The sequence below is a fragment of the Lygodium microphyllum genome, chromosome 14, assembly GCF_053477565.2.
Source record: "Lygodium microphyllum isolate KBCC chromosome 14, Lygodium_microphyllum_v1.1.10, whole genome shotgun sequence".
Taxonomy (NCBI): domain Eukaryota; kingdom Viridiplantae; phylum Streptophyta; class Polypodiopsida; order Schizaeales; family Lygodiaceae; genus Lygodium; species Lygodium microphyllum.
In genome coordinates, this window is record NC_141148.1 from 129,551,201 (window position 1) to 129,575,744 (window position 24,544).

Genomic DNA, 24,544 nt, shown 5'->3' on the forward strand with positions numbered 1-24,544 from the left:
TTCACCAAATTGTCCAAATCCTAGAAGGTCAATGGATTACAAGCCCTTATGCAGTCGATGCAAAGGAGAAGGCCACACTGCAAAAGACTGTTCAAGCCCAGCCCCAGTGAAAAACAGTGCTACTGATAATCCGGCCAAGGCCTAAGAACCTACGTCCAATTTAGTGGAATTGGAAGTTGCTGCCATCACGTGTGCAAAGAAGAAGGAACCACTTATCCAGAAAGAAAATAGTCCTCCTGCTAGAATAGTGAAGTTCAATCTTCCACTAGAAGAACAGAACAGAACAGAACCTGGCAGTGCCGTACAGAGCACTACAGTGCCACAGAGAGTCACAGAGACAATTCTAGAGACAGGACCAGAGGTCCAGGAGATAGAAGAGGAGGAGGTGCCACAAGTGGTAGAAGAAGTCCCCATGATGCCCCTGTTGGAAGAAAAGAGGAAAATGAAAATGGGTGTTGCCCCATTCCCTAATCGGTTAGAGAAGCCAGTGGATCCTATTAAGGAATACGATCTGGTCAGAGATCTAGATACCTTTAAATCAAACCTCACATTCTGACAATTATTGATGTTGTCTCCCAGTTGCCGAAAAAGGTTCAAAAGTATACTGACAAGAAGACGTGGCTTAAGGATTGCTCCCTCAATAGCAACAAAGTCCAACAAAGCTCCAGAGCCTGTAAAAGAAATGGATGTGGCTAACGTCTTCCTAGATCCGGGTACTCCAGAGACTGGCGTGTGGATAGAAGGCTGCTTTATTGCAAATGCACTGATTGATGGTGGCTCATCAGTGAGCATTATGACGGATGTGACAATGAAGGATCTAGGCCTACAAGGTGTGCAACCAACCCAATGGCTCATCAGACTGGCGGATCAGAGCAGAATCAAGCCTTTGGGCATTCTCCCATATGTGAAGACTACAGTGGCTGGAAAAGATTATTGGCTAACCTATCTGGTGGTGAAGCCAAACTCTTATGGTACATTCTACCCTCTGTTACTGGGCAGACCATGGCTTTTTGAAGCCAGAGCAAGGATGGATTGGTTCAAAGGAACCTTGACCTTGGGTAGAGGACCTAATAAAGTGGTGCTGAAGCTATATGGTACTCAAAAAGGACATGGATCCACCTCCTTGGAATTATCTTTTGACTCCCCCAATGAGGCTACAGATGGAACATCAGCAGACGAAGATGCTGTCAAACAAATCCTTCCCAAGAAAACAGTGGCACGTTCCTTAACAGTGGATACTGTAAGCCAACTCCCAAAAGATGCAAAGCCATTGTCAATGGGTGAATACTTCCTGCCTGAACCAGGAACGATTTCCGAAATCACTTTTGACAGTGAGATAGAAGCATGGATGTACTGCTCTCCCTGTTACATGGCCATAGCAGAGCCAGAGACAAAGGCAGAAGATGAAACAGAGAACCTGTTCTAATCTTTCAGAGCTCCTACAGAGATAGAGCCAGGGACAGAGCCTGAGACAGAGACTGATATAGAGACCGAGTCTAAAGAGGACGGAGATGATACGGCAGAAGAAGGTTATGAAAGCGGGATGGAAGCATCTATCCCACCCGAAGAGAATACATATAAAGAAAAAGTTCCAGAAGCATCAGAAGCAGACGAGCTCATGCTATGGGACAGAATGGCGATGGTACCATTTGGTCTGGTAAATGGATCTTCTCATATGCAAAATCTTTATAAGAGATGGTTAAAGAAGACCAAGCCGTCTTTCAGCAGTGGCTCATGCCGCCCTCACCCACCTTCGCCAAGAAAAGATGATGATGATGCACCGTGCCAACAAGCACTAGTCCCACAAGCCCAATAGAAATTAGAGGGTCCCTGTTATGTGATGTTCCTGGACGCGTCATCAAAAGATGAGTCTTCAAGCCAAGAGGTAACTAATCTTGAAACCAAACCCAAAACGGCTCTAATTCCATTTCAACATCTCAAGGAGCAACCTAAGTCTCCACCTAAAGAAAAAGTCGGTTCTAGTGGAACATCAGAAGAGGACACCACCCCCTTGAAGGAGTCGGATCTGTATCCAGAAGCAGTTCGTGGGACCTTCATCCATAAAGTAGAAGGTGAAAGGCAATTAACTTTTGTGGATGCAGATGGCACTGAACACCATTTGAAGGTGGGTAGCAGCCTACCAAAAGAGGAGTTGTCAACTTTGTACAACTTGTTGAAAGAGAATTTGGACGTGTTTGCGTGGTCCTATAAAGACCTAAAGGGGATTGATCCCACAATATGTCAGCATCATATTGACTTGGAGCCTGATGCCAAACCAGTACGGCAACGTCAGAGGCGAATGAATCCAAATTATTCGACCTTGGTGAAAGCAGAGCTGCTGAAGCTTCTGGAAGCCGAGTTCATCTATCCAGTGGCAAATAGTGAATGGGTCTCACCCATTGTGGTTGTACCCAAGAAGAATGGCAAGCTTCGTATATGTGTGGATTTCCACAAGTTGAATTCCAAGATGAAGAAGGATCACTTTCCTATCCCTTTCACAGACCAACTGTTGGACACAGTGGCAGGACATGAGCTTTATTCCCTTCTGGATGGATTCAGCGAATATAACCAAGTGCAGATAGCAGAAGAAGACCAATCCAAAACAACCTTCACCATAGAATGGGGGACTTACGCTTACCGAGTGATGCTGTTTGGGCTCTGCAATGCCCCTGCTACTTTCCAGCGAGTCATGATGGCCGCATTCCAAAATCATCTGCACAACTTTATTGAGGTATATTTGGATGACTTCTGTGTCTATAGTTTGATCCGTGAACACTGGGGACATTTGGAACAATGCTTTGACCGATGCCGGGAGTATGGGATTTCCCTCAACCCCGACAAATGCATCTTTGGAGTTTCTTCTGGAGTTCTGTTGGGCCACATTGTCTCTGCACAAGGGATATCAACAGACCCTGCAAAGATCGAAAAGATTGCAGCTTTGACAACACCCACCAATCTCAAACAGTTGAGGAGATTCCTAGGCCACGTGGGTTGCTACAGAAGGTTCATAGCCCATTTTGCAACAAAGGAAACCTCCTTGCACAAGCTTCTGAGAAAGATGCAGAGTTTATTTGGATAGAAGATTGTGACACAGCCTTCAACACTCTGAAGTAGTGTCTGATTGAGGCACCCATTCTGCAACCTCCTGATTGGACGAAGGAGTTTCATGTACACACTGATGCATCAGTTGAAGGGCTAGGTGCTGTCCTATGTCAAAAGGGCCCCTCGAAATTAGATCAACCGATTTATTACGCAAGCCGAAAAGTCACTGATAGGGAACAGAACTATACAGTGACAAAGCTGGAGTGCTTGGCAATGGTGTTTGCCCTAGAGAAGTTTTGCCACTATCTGTTGTCTACCCACTTTAAATTTTATGTGGATCATGAGGCCATGTCCTTCCTGATGAACAAAGCAGATGTGAAAGGACAAATGATGAGATGCCTCCTTCTATTCCAGGAGTTCGACTTTGAGGTAATTACCAAACCTAGTCGTTCCCATGTTCTAGCTGATCATCTGTCGCGTATCCCACAGACTGCAGACGAGGAGTAGGATGATCCAGACCTCCCTGATGCTTCCCTATTCTTGGTAGAAACTGTAACCCCCTGGTATGCAGACATTGTCAATCTGCTGGCAACCCAACAGTACCCTCCTGGCATTTCTAGTTGGGACAGGAAGAAGCTTATGTTAGAATCAGCCCCCTACACCCTGTTAGGTGGAGCACTGTACAAGAAAGGCAAAGATGAAGTGCTCAGAAGATGTGTTGCAGGAGATGAGATTGGGATTGTTCTGAAGGCTTGCCATGACGAGCCGTGTGGACGCCACTTTGCAGGAGAAGCTACAGCCAGGAAAGCTCTGTTAGCAGGTTACTGGTGGCTGACCATCCATAAGGATGCCTATGATTACTGCAAGCGATGTGATGCTTGTCAGCGAATGGGGAAACCCACCAAAACAAGTGCCATGCCACTACAACCTATCCTTCCCTTGAAGCCTTTCGAGAAGTGGGGCATCAACTTTGTCGGCCCAATCGATCCTCCCACGAGAAGAAAATAGAACAGATACATCTTGGTATGTACGGATTATGTCAGAAAGTGGTGTGAAGCCAAAGCCCTAAAGCGGGACAATGGTAACAACATGTACAAGAATATCATCACCCGTTTTGGCAGTCCCTTAGAGCTGGTAAGTGACAAAGGCACTCATTTCATTAATAAAGTCATGGAAGAGTTGCAGAGCTATACAAGATCCGCCATCGCAAGTCCACTCCTTATTACCCCAGAGCCAACGGTCAAGTCAAAGTCACGAATCGCATCCTCTGCTCGATCCTGACAAGAACAATTGTCGCACATCGTCATGATTGGGATGATCGACTTACAGAGGCCCTCTGGGCATATAGAACCTCCCATAAAGTAGCAACAGGACAGACACCCTTCCAGCTGGTGTATGGTACAGAAGCTATTTTCCCTGTTGAACTGGAATTGCCCTCTTTGTGAGTGGCTATTAAAGAGCGTTTGGGGGACGATGATTCATTGCAACGCCGTCTCCTACACTTGGAATGTTTGGACGAAACTCGCAGAATGGCTCTACAGTGCATGGAAGCCACGCAAGCTCGATGTAAGGCTTACCATGACAGCTTCATCAAGCACAAGGAGTTCAAAGAAGGTAATTTGGTCCTAGCCTATGATTCACGATTTGGCAAGTTTCCTGGCAAGCTTCAACAGCGGTGGATGGGCCCATATAAGGTACTTGCTGTCAACCCTAATGGCTCTGTCCAAGTGCAGACCGTTGATGCCTCTGATGATCCCTTCCTGATCAATGGATATCGCCTGAAGAAGTACTTCCCTCCTTGGGGATCTCGACAATCACGGTCACCTGATCCTTTCCCCCGTTGGCGTGGCATTGTACCTCTTTTGATGCTACTTCTGATAGCCGTTCTTTAGCCACTCCTGATGAGGTGGATGCAACCCTCTGTCCCCTCAACCCCATCTCCCGCCTCTGATCTCTTATCCTCTATTTTCCACCAGCGACAGTGGCGAGGATGGTTCTGACAAATGGTATTTCTACCATTCCCTTGCTTAATTTGAAAAAAAAAGAAAAAAAATATATACATATCGGTCATGGGAGAAAAGGACTGCAGTCCCTGTCATGCCGACCTATTCTTCGAGAAAAGGTGGAGACACCCTCGGGAGTAGGAGAAAAACAAAAGAAAAAAAAAACAAGAAATGAAAAAAACTGTTATGGGAGAAAAGGAAGAAATTCCCTATCATAGCAGGCCTCGTTCCAAGAAAAGGTGGCAAATACCCTTGGGCGGGAAGCTGGCTGTGGAAAAGGTGGCAACACCCAGCAGTCCAGAAAGTGGATTCATCAATTGACATCCCCAGGATCCAGTTCCGAAGCTGCCTCCCTTGGTACGCTGTGTCCTGTGCCTTTCTGCAGAGCGTTTGACAGTCCTCTAGCAGACGACATGTCCTATCCAACACAACGTTCGATCTGTTGGCTACCTCCCTGGGTACGCCTCTTCAACACCGAACGACGCGATCTTCATCGACAACCCCTTGAGTGATGTGAGCTTTCATCCTAACCGGATGGGGAAGTGAGTCTGGTTGCCCTCTGTAACTATCAACCGAGTGTGAGACAGAGGGTGGGGTGAGTGACCAGTCTTTCCTTTTAAATCAAATGAGAGGTATGAAGTGTGAATGAAGTGTTGCACGCATGGGATGGACCTCTCCATGCACAAAGCACAATTTATTCTTGTGCACTGCACCATAAGGCTCCCTGGCCTTCCTTCTCGCACAGTATCTCGGCACAAGGTGGGATGCACAGTTACACCATCAAATGCGCACAAGGTATACAACCTTTGCACAAGTGACCGTGAGGATTACATCAATGGGTTTCAGGAAAGGGCTGCCCTCTGTATCTATCAACAAAGCGTGAGATAGAGGGTGGGCTGAGTGTGACTGGAGTTTCTTCAATCAATTACCGAGAGGTGAGGATTGAGGGATGTTACGACCTTTGGAGTCAGGTTCGTTCCCGTTTCCCTATACACCTACGGGGTGGGTCTCTGCCGTCATCACAGGACACGCCACCCTGTTCTGTACACCGCACTGTAAGGCTCCCTTGCCTTCCACCTTGCACCTATGCCAGACGGGTTGGACGCATTGATGCACCATCAACTGTACACCCTGGCATACTCCCTTTGCACCATTCCTTTGTCGTTTCCTAAACCGGGTGTGAGATATGGGTTTCAATCATTAATTCTCGAGTGATATTAGTCATGGGGCGAGTGACTGCTCTTTCATTCCATATGAGTGATTGTGCGTTGAGTGCAACATTCCTCATCATCGACAAATTTCACGCGATTCCTTCAACCAGCTACCTCCCTGGGTGCTGCCGCGTGGTCCCTGCCACGAAGGATGTGTGCTGTGAAGATGCCTTGGTACCTCCTGCAGCAGCCGACAACAACACAAGACGTGCCATCGACAATCAACCTTGATTCTCGACAATATGGGCCAAGTTTTTCTAACCCTCCACCTTCTGTTTGTCAGTGACGATCATGTTTTAAGTGTGGGGACGTTAGCGGTTGGTCTGTTGAGTGGTCCTAGGTCCTTGTTGCTCGGTCAGCCCTATCCGTTAAGGTCTTAAGTGTGGGGACGCGTCCCTGCGCGTCTATATTGCGTACCCCTCTACATATGCCTCAACCTGCTAATGCCTCAACCTGCTGATGCCTCTATGCCATGAATTGCTTTTACCCTGCTGGGTTCCCTTCCCAACCCACCCGTTCATTTTGTACCCACCCTCGGGGCTGTTCCCTTGCAATTTTCCTTCATTCCCTGATTTTGCTGTCCTGCCATGTGCACGTACCCTACGTTCACCGAAATCCATATCCAACCTTATAGCCCTGTTCATCCCTTTGAACTGACCATTTTTCCTTTTTACCAACCCCTGTTCCGGTGCACAGTTCTCGTGTTATTAATTTTTGAAGCATTTTACACACATTAGACGGTTTTCCATGTGAACGTGCTTTTCTTATTTCGGAACCGTGATCTGACATCATAGCCCTGCCGACCACTTTCTCCTTGACATTTTTCCTTTTTACTCCATACCCTTCCGATTCACGGTTTGTCCAATATTAATTTTTGTGGTTTCTCGGGACTTTTTCGTGCATCTTTTTGACATTTTTCCATGTGAACCTGCCATGTTTGCATCGGAATTCCAGTTTGATTTGACAGACATGTCCATCGTGCCTTCCCCCATCTTTTGCCTTTTTCGTCCACCCGATTTCAACTTCTGTATTTTTAATTATTAATTTTTAAATGTGTTTTCAAGTGTATTTTTTGTGTTTTTCGCATGTGAACCCCTCCTACTTCCACCGGCACTGTGTTCTAACATAACAACCCTGTGCCACCCCTTCCTGGGGACATTTTTCCTTTTTACTGCATGTCATTCCGGCAAGCGGTTCGTCCAATATTAATTTCTGATTCTATTTTTGGGTTTATTTTTTGGGTTTTTTCCATGTGAACGCGTCTTATCTTAGTCAGAACCATGTTTTGACGTGATAGAATTGTCGAGCACGTCTTTCTGCACATTTTTCCTTTTTTCCGCACCTCATTCCGATGCACGGATCTTCCGATATTAATTTTCGTTTGCTTTTTTGGACCCGTTTTTTGCATGTGAACGCCCTGTTTTCCCCCCGGCACCCCCGTTGCCCATTTCCTTGATCTTCCCCCTACCGTCCTGCCCATTTTTGTTTTTACACTATTTCATTTCGATACCCGGATTGTGAGATATTAATTTTTCTTTATTTTTACGTGTTTCGCGCGACTCGTCCTGCGCGTGAACGTGCCCGTTTTCGATTTTACATGTCTCCACACGCCTCGGTTCCATCTACTTGCCTCTTACCGACATCCCGGCGCCATTTCGATTTCCTTTATTTACTTTCTTTATTCTTTTAACAAAAAAACAAAAAAAAATAAAAACAATTTCATTATTTCCCTCCCCCCCCCCCCTTTCTCTCTCCCCGACCCCCAACCACCTCCCTCCCCATCCCCCCCCCCCCCCCCCCCCCCCGCGTCCCCTTCTCCCTTCCTCCTCTTCTCCATCTCCATCTTTCTCTTCCTCCTCCTCCTTCTCTTCTCCTCCCTCCCTCCTCTCCCCTGCGTGCCGCCCGTACGCCCGCCTGGCGCTCCTGTGGCCCTTCCTCCTCGCCTTCGCCCGTCGCCACTCCCTGGCCCGCCGTCCGTCGCCGGCGCCTCCTCGTAGACGCCCCCCCACGCTGCATCGCTGGCCGCCCAGCTTGGCCCCCACCTGGGCTCCGCCATGCCCATGCCTTGCCGCCTGTGGCACCACCTCGCCCTGCCCGCCGTGCAGCCTGGGCCTTCTACCGCCCTGGCCGTCGCCACCTGGAACGTGCCCTGCCCCGGACGCTGCACCATTCGCCGCCTGCCCTATCGGGCCTCCGCCCCGCCTGGCGTCGCCAGTCCCGCCCAATTCCCCACACCCCCACCCATTTCCCACCCACTGCACACCCAACCCTCCACAGGCCCCCAGTCCCACCCATTTCCCACCCCACCCCCCCCACACACACTCCCACCCCCCCTCCAAGCCCCCATTTCCCCCCACAAATCCCAAAAACCCCCACCCACCCCCCCCCCCCCCCCCAGTCACACACCTCCCTCCCACAAGCCCCCATTCCCCCCTCCCTTACCCACCCCCCCATAAGCCCCCCCTTCACACCCCAGTTCCCACTCACCTCACAACCCCCCACAGGCCCTCTTTCCCCCCAGTCCCTCTTATGCCCCGTACCCGCAGACGACCTCCAAACCGAAAAAAGACGACCCCCGCAAAAACCCGTAGCAACCCTTCTCAGCCCCCTGTCACATGCAAGGTGTGTGTGCGCGCAGAGTCGTATGTGCGGGTTCGTGCGCAGTGCTTAGCGGCTGTTCACGCGCGGGGACGTGCGTTAGCTTGTCCGTGCGGTGGTGTGCACCAGCGAGCTGTTCACACGTAGCTGACACACAATCCATTTCCGGGTATATATTCCCAAATGTTTAATTTCCAAACCCGAAAAACCTTAAAAATACCTTTAAATTTTCAAAAAAATCATTAAAATTCAATTAAAATTCAAAAAAAATACAAAAATTTATTTAAAAGATTTCCAACATTTATGCAGTCAATTGAAATATTTTTCCAAACTGAAAATCTCAGAAAAAAATTCAAAAAAATTTAAAAGTAATTTTTTTTTTCAAAAATACATACAAAATGAGCAAAAATTCATTAAAATTGGTAAAAATACCAATTTAATTGCAAAAAAATTCCTAAAAATTTCATCAACTTCTTTGCTTATTTTTGGAATATTTTCTAAGTTGAAAATGCTGTGTCAATTTATTCCATTATTATTTTTGGCAAAAATGCTTCATTAAATGCCTAAATTCATGAAAAATCCACTTTAATTCCAAACACAAGCTGAAAAATCTGGAAAAATCCAGATACCTTGGTCACACATGGTGGATTGATGCTGAAAATATTCAATATTTTTATATGTGTTTCATTGTCAAAATTTTGCCACAAAGATCAACAAAAATATTTAAAAAAACATTACAACAAAAAAAATACATAAAAACCAAAATATACAATCAATAATACACAACATTTTTTTTAAAAAAACAGCAACAACATATAAGCCATCCGTCATCCAAACAAATTCATATACATTAATCTTGCTATGTCGTGTGTCCAATTATTTTCAGTTCGTGGTTTTTCTTTTTGGATTGCTGACCTACATTTTGGGGATTGAGACGTGCGCATTCATTGCATACACATACACCCACTTTCAGGTATTTTTCCTTTTATATTTTATATTTTTTTCGCTACCCCAAAATTCACGCTTAATTTTTAACATGAATCCTAAACACTACCATGGCATGCACGCTCGTGCCAAACACACATTTTTCTAATTAAAATCAACCCGCCGTTCACTTAACACGCGCTACATGCACTTCAGAGACACCTTAATATTTTTAATAACAATGAACCAGCCGTCACAAGAGCATGCACTGGCAAAAAAAAGCGCTCCACATCACCTTAATTTTTAATAAATGAATTTGCATTTAGAGACCTCAGTTTGGTATCGAAGTCCGGGATTCGAATTAATGCACCGCTCCAACCTAATAATTTGTAATTAAAATTTTAAGAAGGAACCGTCGTTTTCTTATTAAGGTTTAACACTTAATTAAAAATTCACCCATTTCTTAATAATTCATAAAATGAACCTTTCATTAAATTAATTCCCCCTCACTGCACTTATTTCCCCTTTTTAATGAACTCGCTTCGTGGGATAGGCGCGTACAAATCTATTAGTTGACACTAATGGTCAAGTTATGGTCCAGTCTTGATGTCCGTTTTTTTTTTTAGTAGTCTGATTTGTCCATTTGATACGATTAAGGGTACGGTGTGTAGTTTTTTTTTCTTTATTGCCTGATACGGGGATTTGGGTGTTTGCATGTTGCATCGCATGAAGCTTTCGATCGCATATGTGTAGAGGTCATGTCGAATTTTTTCTAGGCTGTGGTTTGCTTGGGGATAGTTAGTCGAGTCATGTTTTACCACCTTGGTTGATATCTTATCCTTGGTTTTCGTCTGTTGCTTTGCAGGCATTCTCTTTGTTTGTCTGTGTTTGTGGTGTGTGTGTGTAACCATCTGAATGGTGCCCTCTCGTACTCCTCCCCCGATCCAGTATGTTCCTTTGGCTTTACATGATTATTCTTTGTTACTAGATTCGAACGCTGTCGCTAAAGCGGGCTTGTTCAAGTTCGTGAGCCTTTCTTTTCCACTGGTTCCAAATGATCCTACCATTTGTGACGAGTTTTTGACCTCTTACAATAAGAGGTCTGGTCCAGTTCGTGGCACTACTGTTCTTCTGACACCGAAGAGTCTAGGCAAGGCTCTTGGTCTGCCATATCGTGGGGAGTTTGTCCCTGTTGCCAGACAGTTGTTCGCCAATGACGATATTTTGAAGCTGTTGCAGAAGCAAACTCAAGATGTTCTTGATCCGAAGAAGGTCATTACCACGTCAGGAGTCGGTGTCTCCATGATTTCCAATCCCCTATGGAAACAGCTATGCCAATTCCTTCAGGACAGGTTCATGCCTGCAAAATCCCCATCTCATTATCTTTCCAAGGACTTGTTTACAACTTCACGAATGATTTTGAAATGCATAACTATTGATTGGAGTACCTACCTCCTCTCCAAGATGGATTACCACTTTATCCGAGCTACTCGAGGAAATGTGACTAATGTTACATTTGGGTCCTTCCTCTATGTCTTCTTGCTACATGCTGCCCCTGCAAAGGAAGTTCCTTTACCTCCAATTGATCCTCCAGAAGTTCCTCCTCCGCCTCATAATGAAGATGATGATTTGATAATTGAGGATGATGATTCTCCTCCTCCCCTTGTCATTCAGAGAAAACGCCTTAAGAGGGTGGCTGAGTCAGTGCCTATTCCTCCTCCTCCAGTTCCAGTGACAGTTCCTGCCCAGTCTTGCAGCACCTTGCCTGCATTCCTTCAGACGCCAAATCTTTTCAGAGCCCATAGAGACGGGATGCTAGAACTTACTATTCCTTCTATTCAACGCCTGGTAACAAGAGATACTATTCCGTTCTTGTGTAAGGATATCCAGAGTTCTATTGAACTTTCGATGACTGCCTGTATCCAACAATTATATTCTTCATTTTATGATGAAGTTCAGCAGTCTAAGGAGAAACTGAATAAGACCAATACTGAGTTAGCCTCTGCTCAGGAGAAATTCTCTGACCTTTGTACGCAAATGGAGCAGCAGAGTAAGCTCATGGATACTTAGAAAGCCGAGATCTCTATGTTGAAAGCTGAGTTGGCAGAAGCTAGGTCTCAAGTGGTTGTTGTAACAGAGGAGAGGGATAAGTTACAGAAGGAGAGTCAAGAGATGAAGGAGGTGATAGCGGCCTAAGCAGAGAAGTTTAAATCCACCACAGCTATCTTAGACCAGAGCAATGCTCAAACCCAGCAACTCAAAGATTAGTTGGCTCAGTCTCGGTCTAATACACAGAGTCCTGTGCAACCAATTTCTCTTTTATCCCCTGCAGACTTGGCAGCTCTTCAGAGACAGGCTACATTATGTCCCTTATTTCAGGCCAAGGTGGAAAGATTGCAATCTCGCATGGATTTATTACGGTCTTCTTTTGAGCAGTATCAAGAATATGTTCCACCAGATCATTCCTTTTTTGTCCATTATCAACAACAGAAGTTGGCCTTCTATATAAAACTTTCCATGATGGATTTACCTATTCCAGAGGATGGATGGAGTGGGGCTTGGTCATCTGATTTGCTGATAGAAGTAGTGAGGATGGTTTTTGAAGACTCTGTCACTCCAGATACGATGCTTCTGTCCTATATGTATTTGAGGGGTGATTTACTGATTCCAGATGATGAAGATCTGGCTTGGTATGTCGGAGATGTGGTATTGCAAGCTTCTTTGTATGTCCGACATTTGGAGTTGAGGATTGATGAGATGTTCCAGGGATATTCTTCAAAGGTGGCTGAGTGTCCTGAGTTTTCATGGCACACTATGGTTGATGCTGTCATTTTGAATCACTGTCAGGTCAAAGCTTCAGCTCATGCCCAGAACATTAACCAACTGAGGGTGGATTTTTTAGCCTATCTCTCCAACCAACCCCCATTTGATACTTCTTTCTTTGAAGCCTATCATCATAGATCAGCTTTAGGTCTGTCCTTACCATGCCTAACTCATTATCAACAAATGGCTCATAGGTATGATGCTTATATTTTCCTTTTTCAATCTAACCCAAATGTCATTTTACCCCTTCTTTTCCAACCTCAAGGATCTCCTCAAATTCCTATATTTACCCATTGTTCTTTTATTGAAGATCGAGTTTTTCTACCTCCTAATCCTTGTCCTTCCCCATCCCCTGACATTCTATCAACTTTTCCTACTTATCTTTTAATACCTTTCTTAACCGAATCTCCTCAATTTTCAGCAAATCCATCTTTAATCCATTCTTCATTTTATGATTTTGTCTATCCATCTCTTCATCCTCTTTCATTAGTCCCTCTTCCGTCTCCTAACACTTCTATTCCTAATCCTCCTCAGTTGGTTAGTGGGTATCTAGGTTTTGATCAGAAGATTCTTCGAAGAAGAGGTTGGAGTTCAAATGATTCCCTTACTGGACCTCAAATCAATTGGCCATTGATCCCAGGAGAATGGATAAGTGCTAGTCAGGCTTATCAGAATTATCTGCATTTTGCTCAGCAATATTCTCAGTCTGCAGATCCTTCTGTACGCTTAACTGCTCATTTTACTTGGTACCTAGCGTATATGCATAGGCATTCCCATAATGATTCAAAACCTATTCCAAAGTTGTGCATGAATGTCAATGTGAGCATTGATTCCCAGCAACTGGATGTCTTGCACTTTCATGCCCTCTGTTTGCCTAGCAGATACCTTGTCTTGTTGGAAAGAATGTGCTGTCTTCAAGTTTTCCAGAATCCTCCCAAGACATTTGTAGATGAATCCTTGTCCATGGATCGTTTTCGAAATCACCAAGCTTTCAAAAGGGATCATCTTCATTGATACCTTTGCCATGTATTGTGGATGATTTTTAATGATAAATCTCTCTTTTTGGAGGAGTCATTCAGATGGTTGTGTTGTGTGTAGTGTTTGTGTTGTAGGTTAATTTATGTGGTGGTGGTTGCCTATTCGATTTGCTTTCGTGCGAGTGACATTTTTGCAGAATTGCAGTGATGGTGTTGCTGGTTGGATAGTTGAAGATGCTAATGCAGAAGAAGAAACCTAGTATATCCTTTACAAGTTTATTGTGATTTCCAGTTTGATAAGAAGTGTTAATGAATAAAGGGTTTTCCTTTCGTTGTATTCTTTATATCAGATACAGGTTATAAGTTGGGATCGTGGTTGGATGGACTGTTTTTGAAGATTTATTGAAGATCAAAGTTGAGCTCTTAAATGAACTTGTATTCCCTTTTTCCTGGGTCGCGAGGACGCTTCCTTATTAAGTGTGGGGATATGTTGAGTGTTGAAATAACCTATTTTTTGGCTGATTTTTGTTGTTTTTGAGAGCTGAATGGTTGATTTTATGAGATGATTGATTGGTTTGGAAGTGGTTTGAGAGTGTTTTGGATAGGTGTTTTATTAAGCTCATGATGTTTATTAGTAGAGATGTGAAGTTCTGTTGATGTTCTGATATGTTCTGTTTGGTCCTGATAGCTTCTGTTTTGTTCTGTTTTCTCTCTGTATGGAAGGATGGAGTATTGATTGATAGGGTTTGAGATTGTTTGAAAGCTTATTGAGTGATTTTTGATGGTTTGGAATGGTTTTGGTATGAGTTATTTGGTTCTGATGCTTTCTATTGACCTTCTGTAACTCTCTGTTGAGCTTCTGTGAGCCTCTGTAGACCTTCTGTATGCCTCTATATGTGTTTTGTTGGATGAGAGTGTAGCTTGGAAAAGTTTTCTAGACTTGGAAATAGGTGAATACAAGTGCAAAAGAGCTAAAAGAAGTCAAAGAAGTAGCTGTTGAAGACTCAAGTAAAGACTGGAGTGAAGTGACAGTGGTGAGCTATGAAGAGTCATTGTAGTGGCTCTGGTGCCTCTTCATATCAGACATACCTCTTGGGAGGTGCATCCACGACCTAAGAAGGATTATTGAGGGTTATTATGAGAGTATTGTAGTGAGGATATGATGTACTATTGATGGAGAGAGAGAGAGAGAGAGAGTCACAGATAGTCAAATCTATCAAAACAGTGTGATTGTATATGAGAGATTGAGAGAGAAGACTATGAAGACATTGAAGATGAATAATATGTGATGTATTTCCATTCAAAGATGGTGTATTCCTTTGTGTTCTTTGTTCTATTGATGGATTTTGTGAATATGTTGAAGATTATGGTTGATTCTATCAAATCCGTGGGAGAAATCTACTATGATGCTGCGTGAAGAATTATTGTTTTCTTTGTTTTGATGATCAAAAGAATGAAATAAAAGCTTGTTGATGTTACAAGATAGATTTTATTGCAAGAGAATTCATTTTTTTCCTTGGTGTTCCTCTTGGGGCTCCACCTTAGCTAAGCTAGAGCAAAGGCTAAGACAAACGATGCTAAGGATCTAATGAGTAGCAACAATAACTTCTAAAAATTGTATATAACCTAAAGTTATCCCAACCACGGTGCAGTTCATTGTGATGGAGATCATCTCTATCCAAATGAGATTTATGAGGCACCTGCATAAATTGACTCTCCAAACCAATCAATTTTTTTCTTGAGAAGACTCTTCATATGCTCCAAATTCTTGCATTTTACCACTCCCAACAATCAAATTATCTATATACCAGGTAATCACAACAATAGTATTATCATTCTAATGTCCATAAAGTGAGTGAAGCTCTTCCAAATATTTTATGTCAATTTTTTGCTTGGGAAAACTCCACATGCTCCACCTCTTGTATATTGTCACCCTCGATAATCAAATCATCCATATACAAGGTAATCACAACAATGCCCTTATCACTCTAACACACATAAAGCAAGTGATTTGTATTTCCAACATGAAAACCAATAGAGATAAGGTATTTTACTATATCATGCCATGCTCTTAGTGCTTATTTCAGTCTATACAAGGCTTTGTGTAGCTTATACTCATAATTGGGGTGAACTATGCTCTTATAACCCTATGGCGACTCCATATATACTTTTTCTTGCAACTCACCATGCATAAATGCATTCCTTTTATCTATTTGATTCAAGACCTGTCCTTTTGCTATATTCACTTCAATGGTAGTTGCCATCTTTGCCACTAGACCAAATGTATTCTCATAATCTTTGCGTATAACCTTTGGCAACTTGTCTTAATATATACCTACTCACGCTTCCATTTGTATTATGTTTTTACTTTGTAAACCCACTTGTAGCCTATAGCTTTCTTTCCCTCAAGAAACAACACCAAATCCAAAGTGTGATTTACATCTAATGAAATAATTTCTTTATTCATGGCTTTCTCCCAATGCACATGACCGATATCTTCCTCAAAACAAGTAGAGTCAATTCATTTTGTAACATTCACCATAGATGCATATTGGCAAGCAACATAGCTATTCATATGTTAATCTATACATAGGATATCTTACTTTCATTAACATGTGTACTTGCAACGCACTCTGTGATCCCTTTACATTAGCCCTAGTTCTCTTATACTAGGTGTATGAACAACGAAATATTAAACTCCCCATCCATACTCTTATCTAAGCCATGAGACTTGCTATATGTTTGTGAATAGCCTATAGAAACATCTAGCACACCAAGTGGCTCAATTTCTTTTTCTTTTCACCTTTTTGATACATTTTTTGTACTTGTAAAACTATTATTTGCATGCAACCTGCCACTCCATGGTCTCTCAATAGATATATTAGAAGAAGGCTCTTCTAGCTCACTCAATGTCTATGACTGTGGACCCACATTTTCTGCAACCACCTTTTCTTTGACATCATCTGTAACAATCTATTTTTCAATAGTATACCAACTACTCTCCTCAAAGACCACATCTTTGCTCAATCATATCATACATGCAATTGGATATTATAACTTCAACCCAATAATAATGAGGTGTGTTCTTTTTCGCCACATCAAGGCTTGTGCATGTTCTTTCTTTCAACAATACCATTTTGTTGTAGGGTATACATGCATTATGCATTGCCTCTAAATTCCATCCTATTTCAAAGAACCATTAAACTCATTAGAGAGGTATTCTTCCCTCCATCTAAGCTCAGGTCTTTAATCTACACATCTATTTGTTTCTCGATCATATTTTTAAAATCTTGAAAGTGAGAGAACCCCTCACTTTTCTTCTTCATGAAATACATCAATACCTTGTATGATCATCAATAAATGTTACATAGTACTTACATTCAGCTACCATTGATGCAATATTTGTAGAACCCTGCAAATCTGAATATATAACATCAAGTAAATAATTGCTTATGTGCTTATCATGAGAAAATGCATGTCTTATCTATTTTTTGAATTGGTACTCATTATCAACTTGATTACAAGTAGATGCATAATTGTTATGTTATCTTCTCCCATTTCTGTTATTTCCACCTCCGTCTTTTCTGAACAATCATATGCAATACAACCTTTCCAACCATAATTATAGCATTCTTTCTTATCATAACATGTGTTTTGTTAGCCATATTCACTATGGCTTCCCCTTATCTCTACCACTTTATCTAATTGTGCCTACTATGAGTCATGAGATTGCCCTTAATTTTGACCGTAATAGCCATCACCATGGCTTCTACCAACACGATCTCTACCTCTACTTGTGTTAGAGTAGAGCATCCATTTTGAACTTTCTTTCGTTGTGATGGTGTAGCAAGGACTAAGGTTTTCTCTTCTAATATCATCTTAGATATTTGAACTACAAAATTAGGGATGGTGTCTCTTATGTTGATGGAGGTTCGAAACTACTTGTACTCCTTTCCCAAACCATCAAAATATGCAATAACTATATGGTCATCATCAACTTACACTTAAATAGATCCAAGGGCTTCAACAATACTGTTATCTTCAATGCATAGTCATTGCTAGACAGATTGCCATGCTTAACATTGCTTAACTCAAATTTCAATTGTAACATTCTCGCTTTGGTATCTGTACCAAACAACTTGACCAGATTATTCCATGCTTTAATAGGAGTGTCTGCATCCTATATACCCCCAATTATGTTGTTTGAAACATTGATGGAAAGCCAGAAGATAATTTTTTGGGCACCATGGTTTCATTCCTTAAATGGCACCACAAGAATGGAATCCAAACCCATAGAAAAAGATAGATATGAATGACATCCATTTTGTCTTTCTTGGAGTATTTGCAGTCTCGTCGTTTTTTATTGTATCAAAAGAAGACCCTTATAGTAGACCATCCCATCAACTTTCTCAAAATCTATTGTAGTTGGTGTTTGATATCTGGACGAAAATGGTTGTGAGCAAGCTCTTTCTTTAATTGAGAAGGAACATAAAGTCATCAATAATCTTACCTATTATTGCATGCACCTTGAATTATTCTGCTTCAAGAGTATTGCTACTTGATCACCATAGGTTATATCTCCTTTCTTAGGTGCAAGGTAAGATCTACATGAGAGGGCATTCGATTTTTTGCATTGATTATCAAGCTAGTAACAGATGGAAAATTCAAACCTAGATAAAGCATGGATGCGTTTGAGAACTCAACGAATTATGAAGTGCTTTAGATTTTGGTGATGTATATTAGCTATAAGCCTACAAGGTACTCCTTTAAGGTGGTGTTATCAAGTTTCAAAGGATTCAATACTAGCCAAAATCTCCTTATCATGAATCTCATAGTTGATCTCTACTATGGGGAATTTTTGGAGTATAAGGCAATAAAGTATTCTCAACTATAAATACTGTTTGGGATAAGATAGCACCAAGGTTAAAATCTGATGCATTGGTCTACAAAAAAAAGGCTAAGGATAAGTTTGTATAAATTAGAAGATGTCTTGTTGTGAATTTGTTTGAATTATATTCCATATTTGTATAGCATGACCTAAGATTTGACTCACATACTTGAGAACACGTCACATCTCGCCTAACACTCAAAAGATATGCTCTCAGATCTCCACTTTTTTTATTGATTGAGCCAATTCTTCTACAAAATCTGGACCATCCAGCTGTTCACAAATGACTTGCAGCAAAATCCCCATATTGCCCTTTGATTTCAAGTACACAATGTTGACCAAGAATGTAAGACATGGCCTATCTTTCGAATAATGGTCATGTTGTTACTTCCTAAACTAGAGTACTCTATCCTTACTATTTTCGTAGGTAGACAGCATATAGAATCAAAATCCTGTATTTGAATCTATATATTCAAAATTTACAAAAAAATTTGTTGGATTAGTTATTGTGTGGCTCCCTCTAACAGAAGAGCATTGTGATAGTATACTTGAAGGGGATGATTTGCCACATGTTGCTTGGTTATCTGTTTTACTAAGAAATACTTGCTCAAGATGAAGATTCCTCAATGTAACAACCCTTGCAATCACATATGAATAGGAGCCTCCTATCTGTAGCTCCTCTTTTGTTGCACCGGCCTCCTTGCCTCGGTCTCACTTCTTGATGAGTTGCTTGCCAGTGGCCACTACTGTTCCCACTTGATTCATCCACATGGCTCCCCACCAACTTGCTACAAGAGGCTAAGGTCCATGATGCCAAAAACCCTCTCACCTTAAACACTCACTGCTTCTAGATACTCCACAAGATTGGGGAAAGTTGCAGCTTCCTTCTATTACACACATGATGAATATCACATCTGGCAGCTTGAGAGGTGAACCCTACATGACAGAGGGATTGTACACATTCATGAAGATATATATGCGCTCATGCCCTCCACAGTCACTTTGCAGAGGTATACCTGGTCAAGTGAAAGGGCCTATCCAATGGTGCAGCCACATGACAACCGTCCATCTTTTTGCAGGAGCACAGACTTTACCCCTCCTTCCAGCAATTGATTTATTCCTCCACTTTTCACCTACTTGTATCGAATTTGGGGACAAAAATATACATTGATATGGATTGTGATGGGCAAGGGACACAGGTCTAGAGACATTTTTGAGTCTCCTATAGTATAAAGGCAAATGGACACCCAAAACACCCATCTTATGTTTTCCAGCATGCTTCAGTCTCTTGGAAAGCTTGACTGGCATACCTATAGCTAAGGGGCTTCTCTAGAAGCTGGCCTATACTACTGTGCATGCTATATGTGCCTCTTCTGAGTGACTGGCCTGCTTAAAATAAGTATAAGCATTGCAGCATGCTGCATCTGATGAGTATACACTATTAACAAGCTGCAAAGACTGACTGATGCAATACAACCACCACTTTTCTGGACATGCTACACTGAGGCATCTAGAGGCTGCACCAATGGTACTGTTGTCAATGACAGTAACAGCAGGACTTTGATTAGTTGCTGCAACTGATTGCTGCTGAGATGCCTGCCAATACAAGCACCAACATCACCAATATCCATGCTTTTCCCCATTGAGAGGCGCTTTGTGACATATCTTATTACCTTCTATTATGTAACCAATGTAGCTGAACAACAGTTGCCCCAACTCTGCATATCCTTGAAAATATGTATGTTCATCTTTTTGTGTCTTCTGATAAAGTCATATGCAGTAGCCAGCTTCTTGTGATGCATATACAATACATCCCAATGCTGCAGAGTTGGGAAATGTCCATCCTGTGACTGATTACATACTAGAGACTCTAGCTTCAAGTGAAAAGCTCTGCCTAATGACTGATTTTGCTCTCCGGATGCAAATGACTGGATAAGTCCGCCTGCATCGGTCCACCCAAAATATCCTGGCTTTTTGTATGTCTTGTTTATCAGACGTGAGACTTCAACACAGTCCGCATCTGCTGGTCTGCCAGCATCTGCATAGATATTACTCATGCAGATATAAGCTGCGGTTTCCTTTTCATCTAGTTGAACTGCATGTTCAAAGGCCAGTCTCCCAAGCTTCATATTTCCCCACCTTCGACAAGCACTCAACATAGTAAGCCAGACCAAGCGATCGGCAGGAACTGGCATTGCCTTGATCACTTCTACAGCCTTGTCCAGATGCCCTGCACGTGCAAAGAGATCAACCATACAAGTGTGATGCTCTAAATTTGGGATGACACCATAGCTTGTGCTCATAATCTCAAAGTACATTTGCCCCTTTTCAAGTAGACCTGTGTAACTGCATGCATTAAGCACAATAGTGAATGTGATCAGATTTGGTTTGATACCTTCTCCTATCATTCTGTCAAACGAGTAGAACACATACTTGGCCTTCCCAAGCAGGGCATACCCAGCCATGAGGGCATTCCACAGGACCACAGTTCGATTTGGAAGCTTGTCAAATAATTGTTGTGCTTTTTCAAGCAGGCCACATTTGACATACATGTCTACTAATGCAGTGCCAATAACAATATTCTTTTCCAGCAGCCCCTCTCTAACAATCTCTGCATGTATTTCTTCACCCTTGTCTACAGCTCCCATGCAGCCACAAGCTTTCAATATGCAAGCAAAGGTGACTGCATTGGGAGAGAGGCCCTCAAGTTGCATGCATTCAAAGCATTTCAATGCTTGCTCACAACGGCCATGTTGGACATATCCGCCAATCAGGGCAGTCCAAGATATCACATTTTGATCTGGGAGTTTATCAAACACTTCATGTGCTTGTGCAAGTAGGCCACATTTGGCATACATATCAACCAAAGCAGTGCCAATAACATTATCTTTTTCCAGCAATGACCCTCTCACAATTTCAGCATGTATTTCTTGACCCTTATCTGTGGCTCCCAAGTTGCCACAGGCTTTCAAGATGCAAGCAAATGTACCGCCAGTTGGAGATAGGCCTAAGAGTTGCATCATTTCAAAACATTTGAGTGCTTCATCATTATGCCCATGTTGAGCATATCCTGCCATTAGCGCGTTCCATGAGACAACGTTTCGAACTGGAAGATTGTCAAACACTTCTTCTGCTTTTGCAAGCAGTCCACATTTTGCATACATATCCACCACAGCAGTGCCAACAACAACATCCTTTTCAAACAGCCCATCTTTGATAATCTCAGCATGTATTTCTTTGCCCTTCTCTGCAGCTCTTATGCTGCCACAAGCTTTCAAGATGCATATAAAGGTGATTGAATTCGGAGAGAATCCTTCCTGTTGCATGTCTTCATAACACTTCAGAGCCTTCTCGCCATACCCATGCTGCACATATCCTGCAATAAGCACACTCCATGATACTACATCCTTGAATGGAAGCCTGTCAAACACTTCTAGTGCTTTTGCAAGTGAACCACATTTGGCATACATATTGACTAAGGTGTTGCCAACAAACACATTCGTCTCCAGCAAGCCAGTTCGAACAATGACGGCATGTATTCTGATGCCTCTGAGCAGATCCTTTTGCTGGGTGCAAGCCTTCAGCGAAGCGACAACACTGTGAGGCTGATCAATGTCCTGTTCTTCTTCTGCTTGCTGGCTGGAAGTTCTCAGAAACCCCATGTCTTGGTCCTCTTCATCCATTGTATCAAAAATCAAGGTTCTGTTGTGGATGTCCATAACCTCCTCCTCCTCATCCTTATTATCAAAAACCAAGGTTCTGCTGTGGATGTCCATAGCCTTCCCCTTCCTCCTCTTCCTCTTCCTCTTCCTCCTTCTCCTTCTTCGATTTCATGACGGCTCAAAGCAGGGGATTTCAATCTGATGTCTGTGCATTCGCATGAAATAGAATTACAGTCATAAAGTTAGCAATGGCAGAAGCTGATGGTCGCATCAATTGTCACATTGATTAGTGCTGTTTGCTGTGAAATTCACCACTGAGATTATGAATGTCCCGTCCTGCAGGCATGTCCCAAAACGATCGAAAATCGCTAGCGGGGTCGAGGAACCTTATCGAACATTGCACGGTTTGTGGGCTTGCAAAGTTCACAAGAGGCGACCACCCAATCTGCCTGAAGTGTGGGCATGTAATTTTAGAAACTGAGCATGAACATGGGTACAAACCCTTTACATACTAAAAGGATATATTTTGTAAAAATTTAAAAATTATTTTTTATTGATTACAAATGCAAAAGCACCCTTGTCTATCACTTTACAAACATGTCGGGGGGAGACTCCCCATTCCAAAGTGGACAAGAAATTCACTTGTTTAGCAGATAAACATCAAGTCATGTCTTTTCCAATGTAGTTCAATGTGTAAAGAACTACCGAGCTCAACCTCTAAAGTAGTACTTTGATTGGTTAACACTTTCAAAGTGGGCATCTACCATTTGGTATGTAGCCAACCCACTAAGACCCCACCAATCTCAAGAGGTGGTAAGTTAACACTTTTAAATGACCCATTTATTTTTTGACTCAAAACAATGTAGTTTTTGGTATTAAGAAATATGAAAAAACTACATGCACATGTACATCACGGGTATTGACCAATTCAAAAGAGTAGCTAATTTGGCCAAGCCTTGTACATTCATTTTCCCTACCATGCATGCCTCTTGACTAACCGAAATCATTCTACCATACGCAATATCTAGCTCGAGGATTTAACCACATGCTTCCTTTTAGTTTTTTAATTAATGCAATACATTTTAGTTTGACATATAAAAATTAGCTTCATTAATTAATCCATTTAATAATATTCCTTCACATAAGTTTAAGCACAAACACAAATACAAGGAAAAACAATCTTTTTGGAAAATAAAATATCTATTCAATTTTGTTTTCTTATTTATTTTTTCCAGCCTTGATATTTTACCCTACCTTTTTTTTTTTACTAGATCCCTAGAATAAAAGCTTCACTAATTCCATGCCTTACACATAATTTTGCCCTAGCTAATTTCTTACTTCCCAAACTTCCTGGAGAGTTAGAACTCAAAATGTGTGTGAACAACTAGTAACTTACTTCTCCTTGCATTCGACCCTTATAAGCATGCTAAAATTGTTCACAACAACTATTCCCAAGTATGTCAACATGACCTACCACAATGCACTTGGAGTAATATAGCCATTATAGAGTAGGTGCTTTAGGTGATTCCTCTTCCCCGCACATGCATTTTCCATTTGATATATCCCTCTTCTAGATTTTCATCTATTAAAAAGCCCTTGCGGTGACTATCCTCCATGCGAAGACCACATCCTTAAATGGTAGCTTTAAGATCCAGGTGCTTTGAAAATGTTATCTAGCCTATTATCTGACAATTCAATGCTGCCTTTGAAAATGTTATCTAGCCTATTATTTGACAATTCAATGCTGCAAATCTTACTCACTCTACCCATTATGGATTCTCTTTCCTATAAATATGGCCTTAATCTCTACTATGAAAAACACATGAAAAATGTATTTGTTATTAAGATTGGGATTAAAAAACACATTTGCACACTCTAAAGAATCCATGCATTGCCATGTTATTTAGACTCATAGCAATATACTCCCAAGTTAACTTGGATGATTTTGTAAGATTCCGTTTCTCAAACCCCATCTCTATGTTAAGAAGTGGACTGGAGAGAGACGAAGAGGAGAGAGAAGACCGCAGAAGAGAGAAGAAAGAGTGCAAAAGAGAGAGAAATAGAGTGATGAGGAGATAGAAAGATAGGAAAGAGAAAGAAGCCATTGAAGCTGTGAGCAAGGTGAGAGAAGAAGGACAGTAATGTATTAATGTGTCAAAAGATAGGAAAAATTACATGTCCTCTCCTTTTATACCAATGTTAGTGCGACATGGCATATCATCAAATATTATATACACACTAAATCCTTGTTCTTCTCAGCTTCTTACCATCCATCCTATCCCAAAGGTTTTTGCCCTAAAAAACAAACGTATAAAGACTGGAAAAGGATGGATAGAACAGAGTACTACTTTGCTTTTTACAGCCTTACAAATGGAAAAATGAATGAAAGATGATTGATATATGGACTAGAATGAAA

At 42.1% G+C, this 24,544-nt stretch overlaps 1 protein-coding gene across 1 annotated transcript; it reads right to left on the minus strand.

Moving 5' to 3' along the window:
• Positions 1-18,671: 18,671 nt before the first annotated feature.
• Positions 18,672-22,581, minus strand: LOC148026105 (pentatricopeptide repeat-containing protein At1g06140, mitochondrial-like). The gene is made up of 2 exons (XM_087693357.1): positions 22,441-22,581; positions 18,672-22,333 (listed from the first exon to the last, which is right to left on the minus strand). Exon 2 carries the CDS (start codon positions 22,240-22,242, stop codon positions 20,146-20,148), a length of 2,097 nt encoding a protein of 698 aa, XP_087549483.1. The 5' UTR covers positions 22,243-22,333; positions 22,441-22,581; the 3' UTR covers positions 18,672-20,145.
• Between the last annotated feature and the right edge of the window lie 1,963 nt (positions 22,582-24,544).

Excerpts from the sequence above, each read along its gene's own strand:
- LOC148026105 (XM_087693357.1), bottom strand. The coding sequence starts at position 22,242 with ATGGACATCCACAGCAGAACCTTGGTTTTTGATAATAAGGATGAGGAG.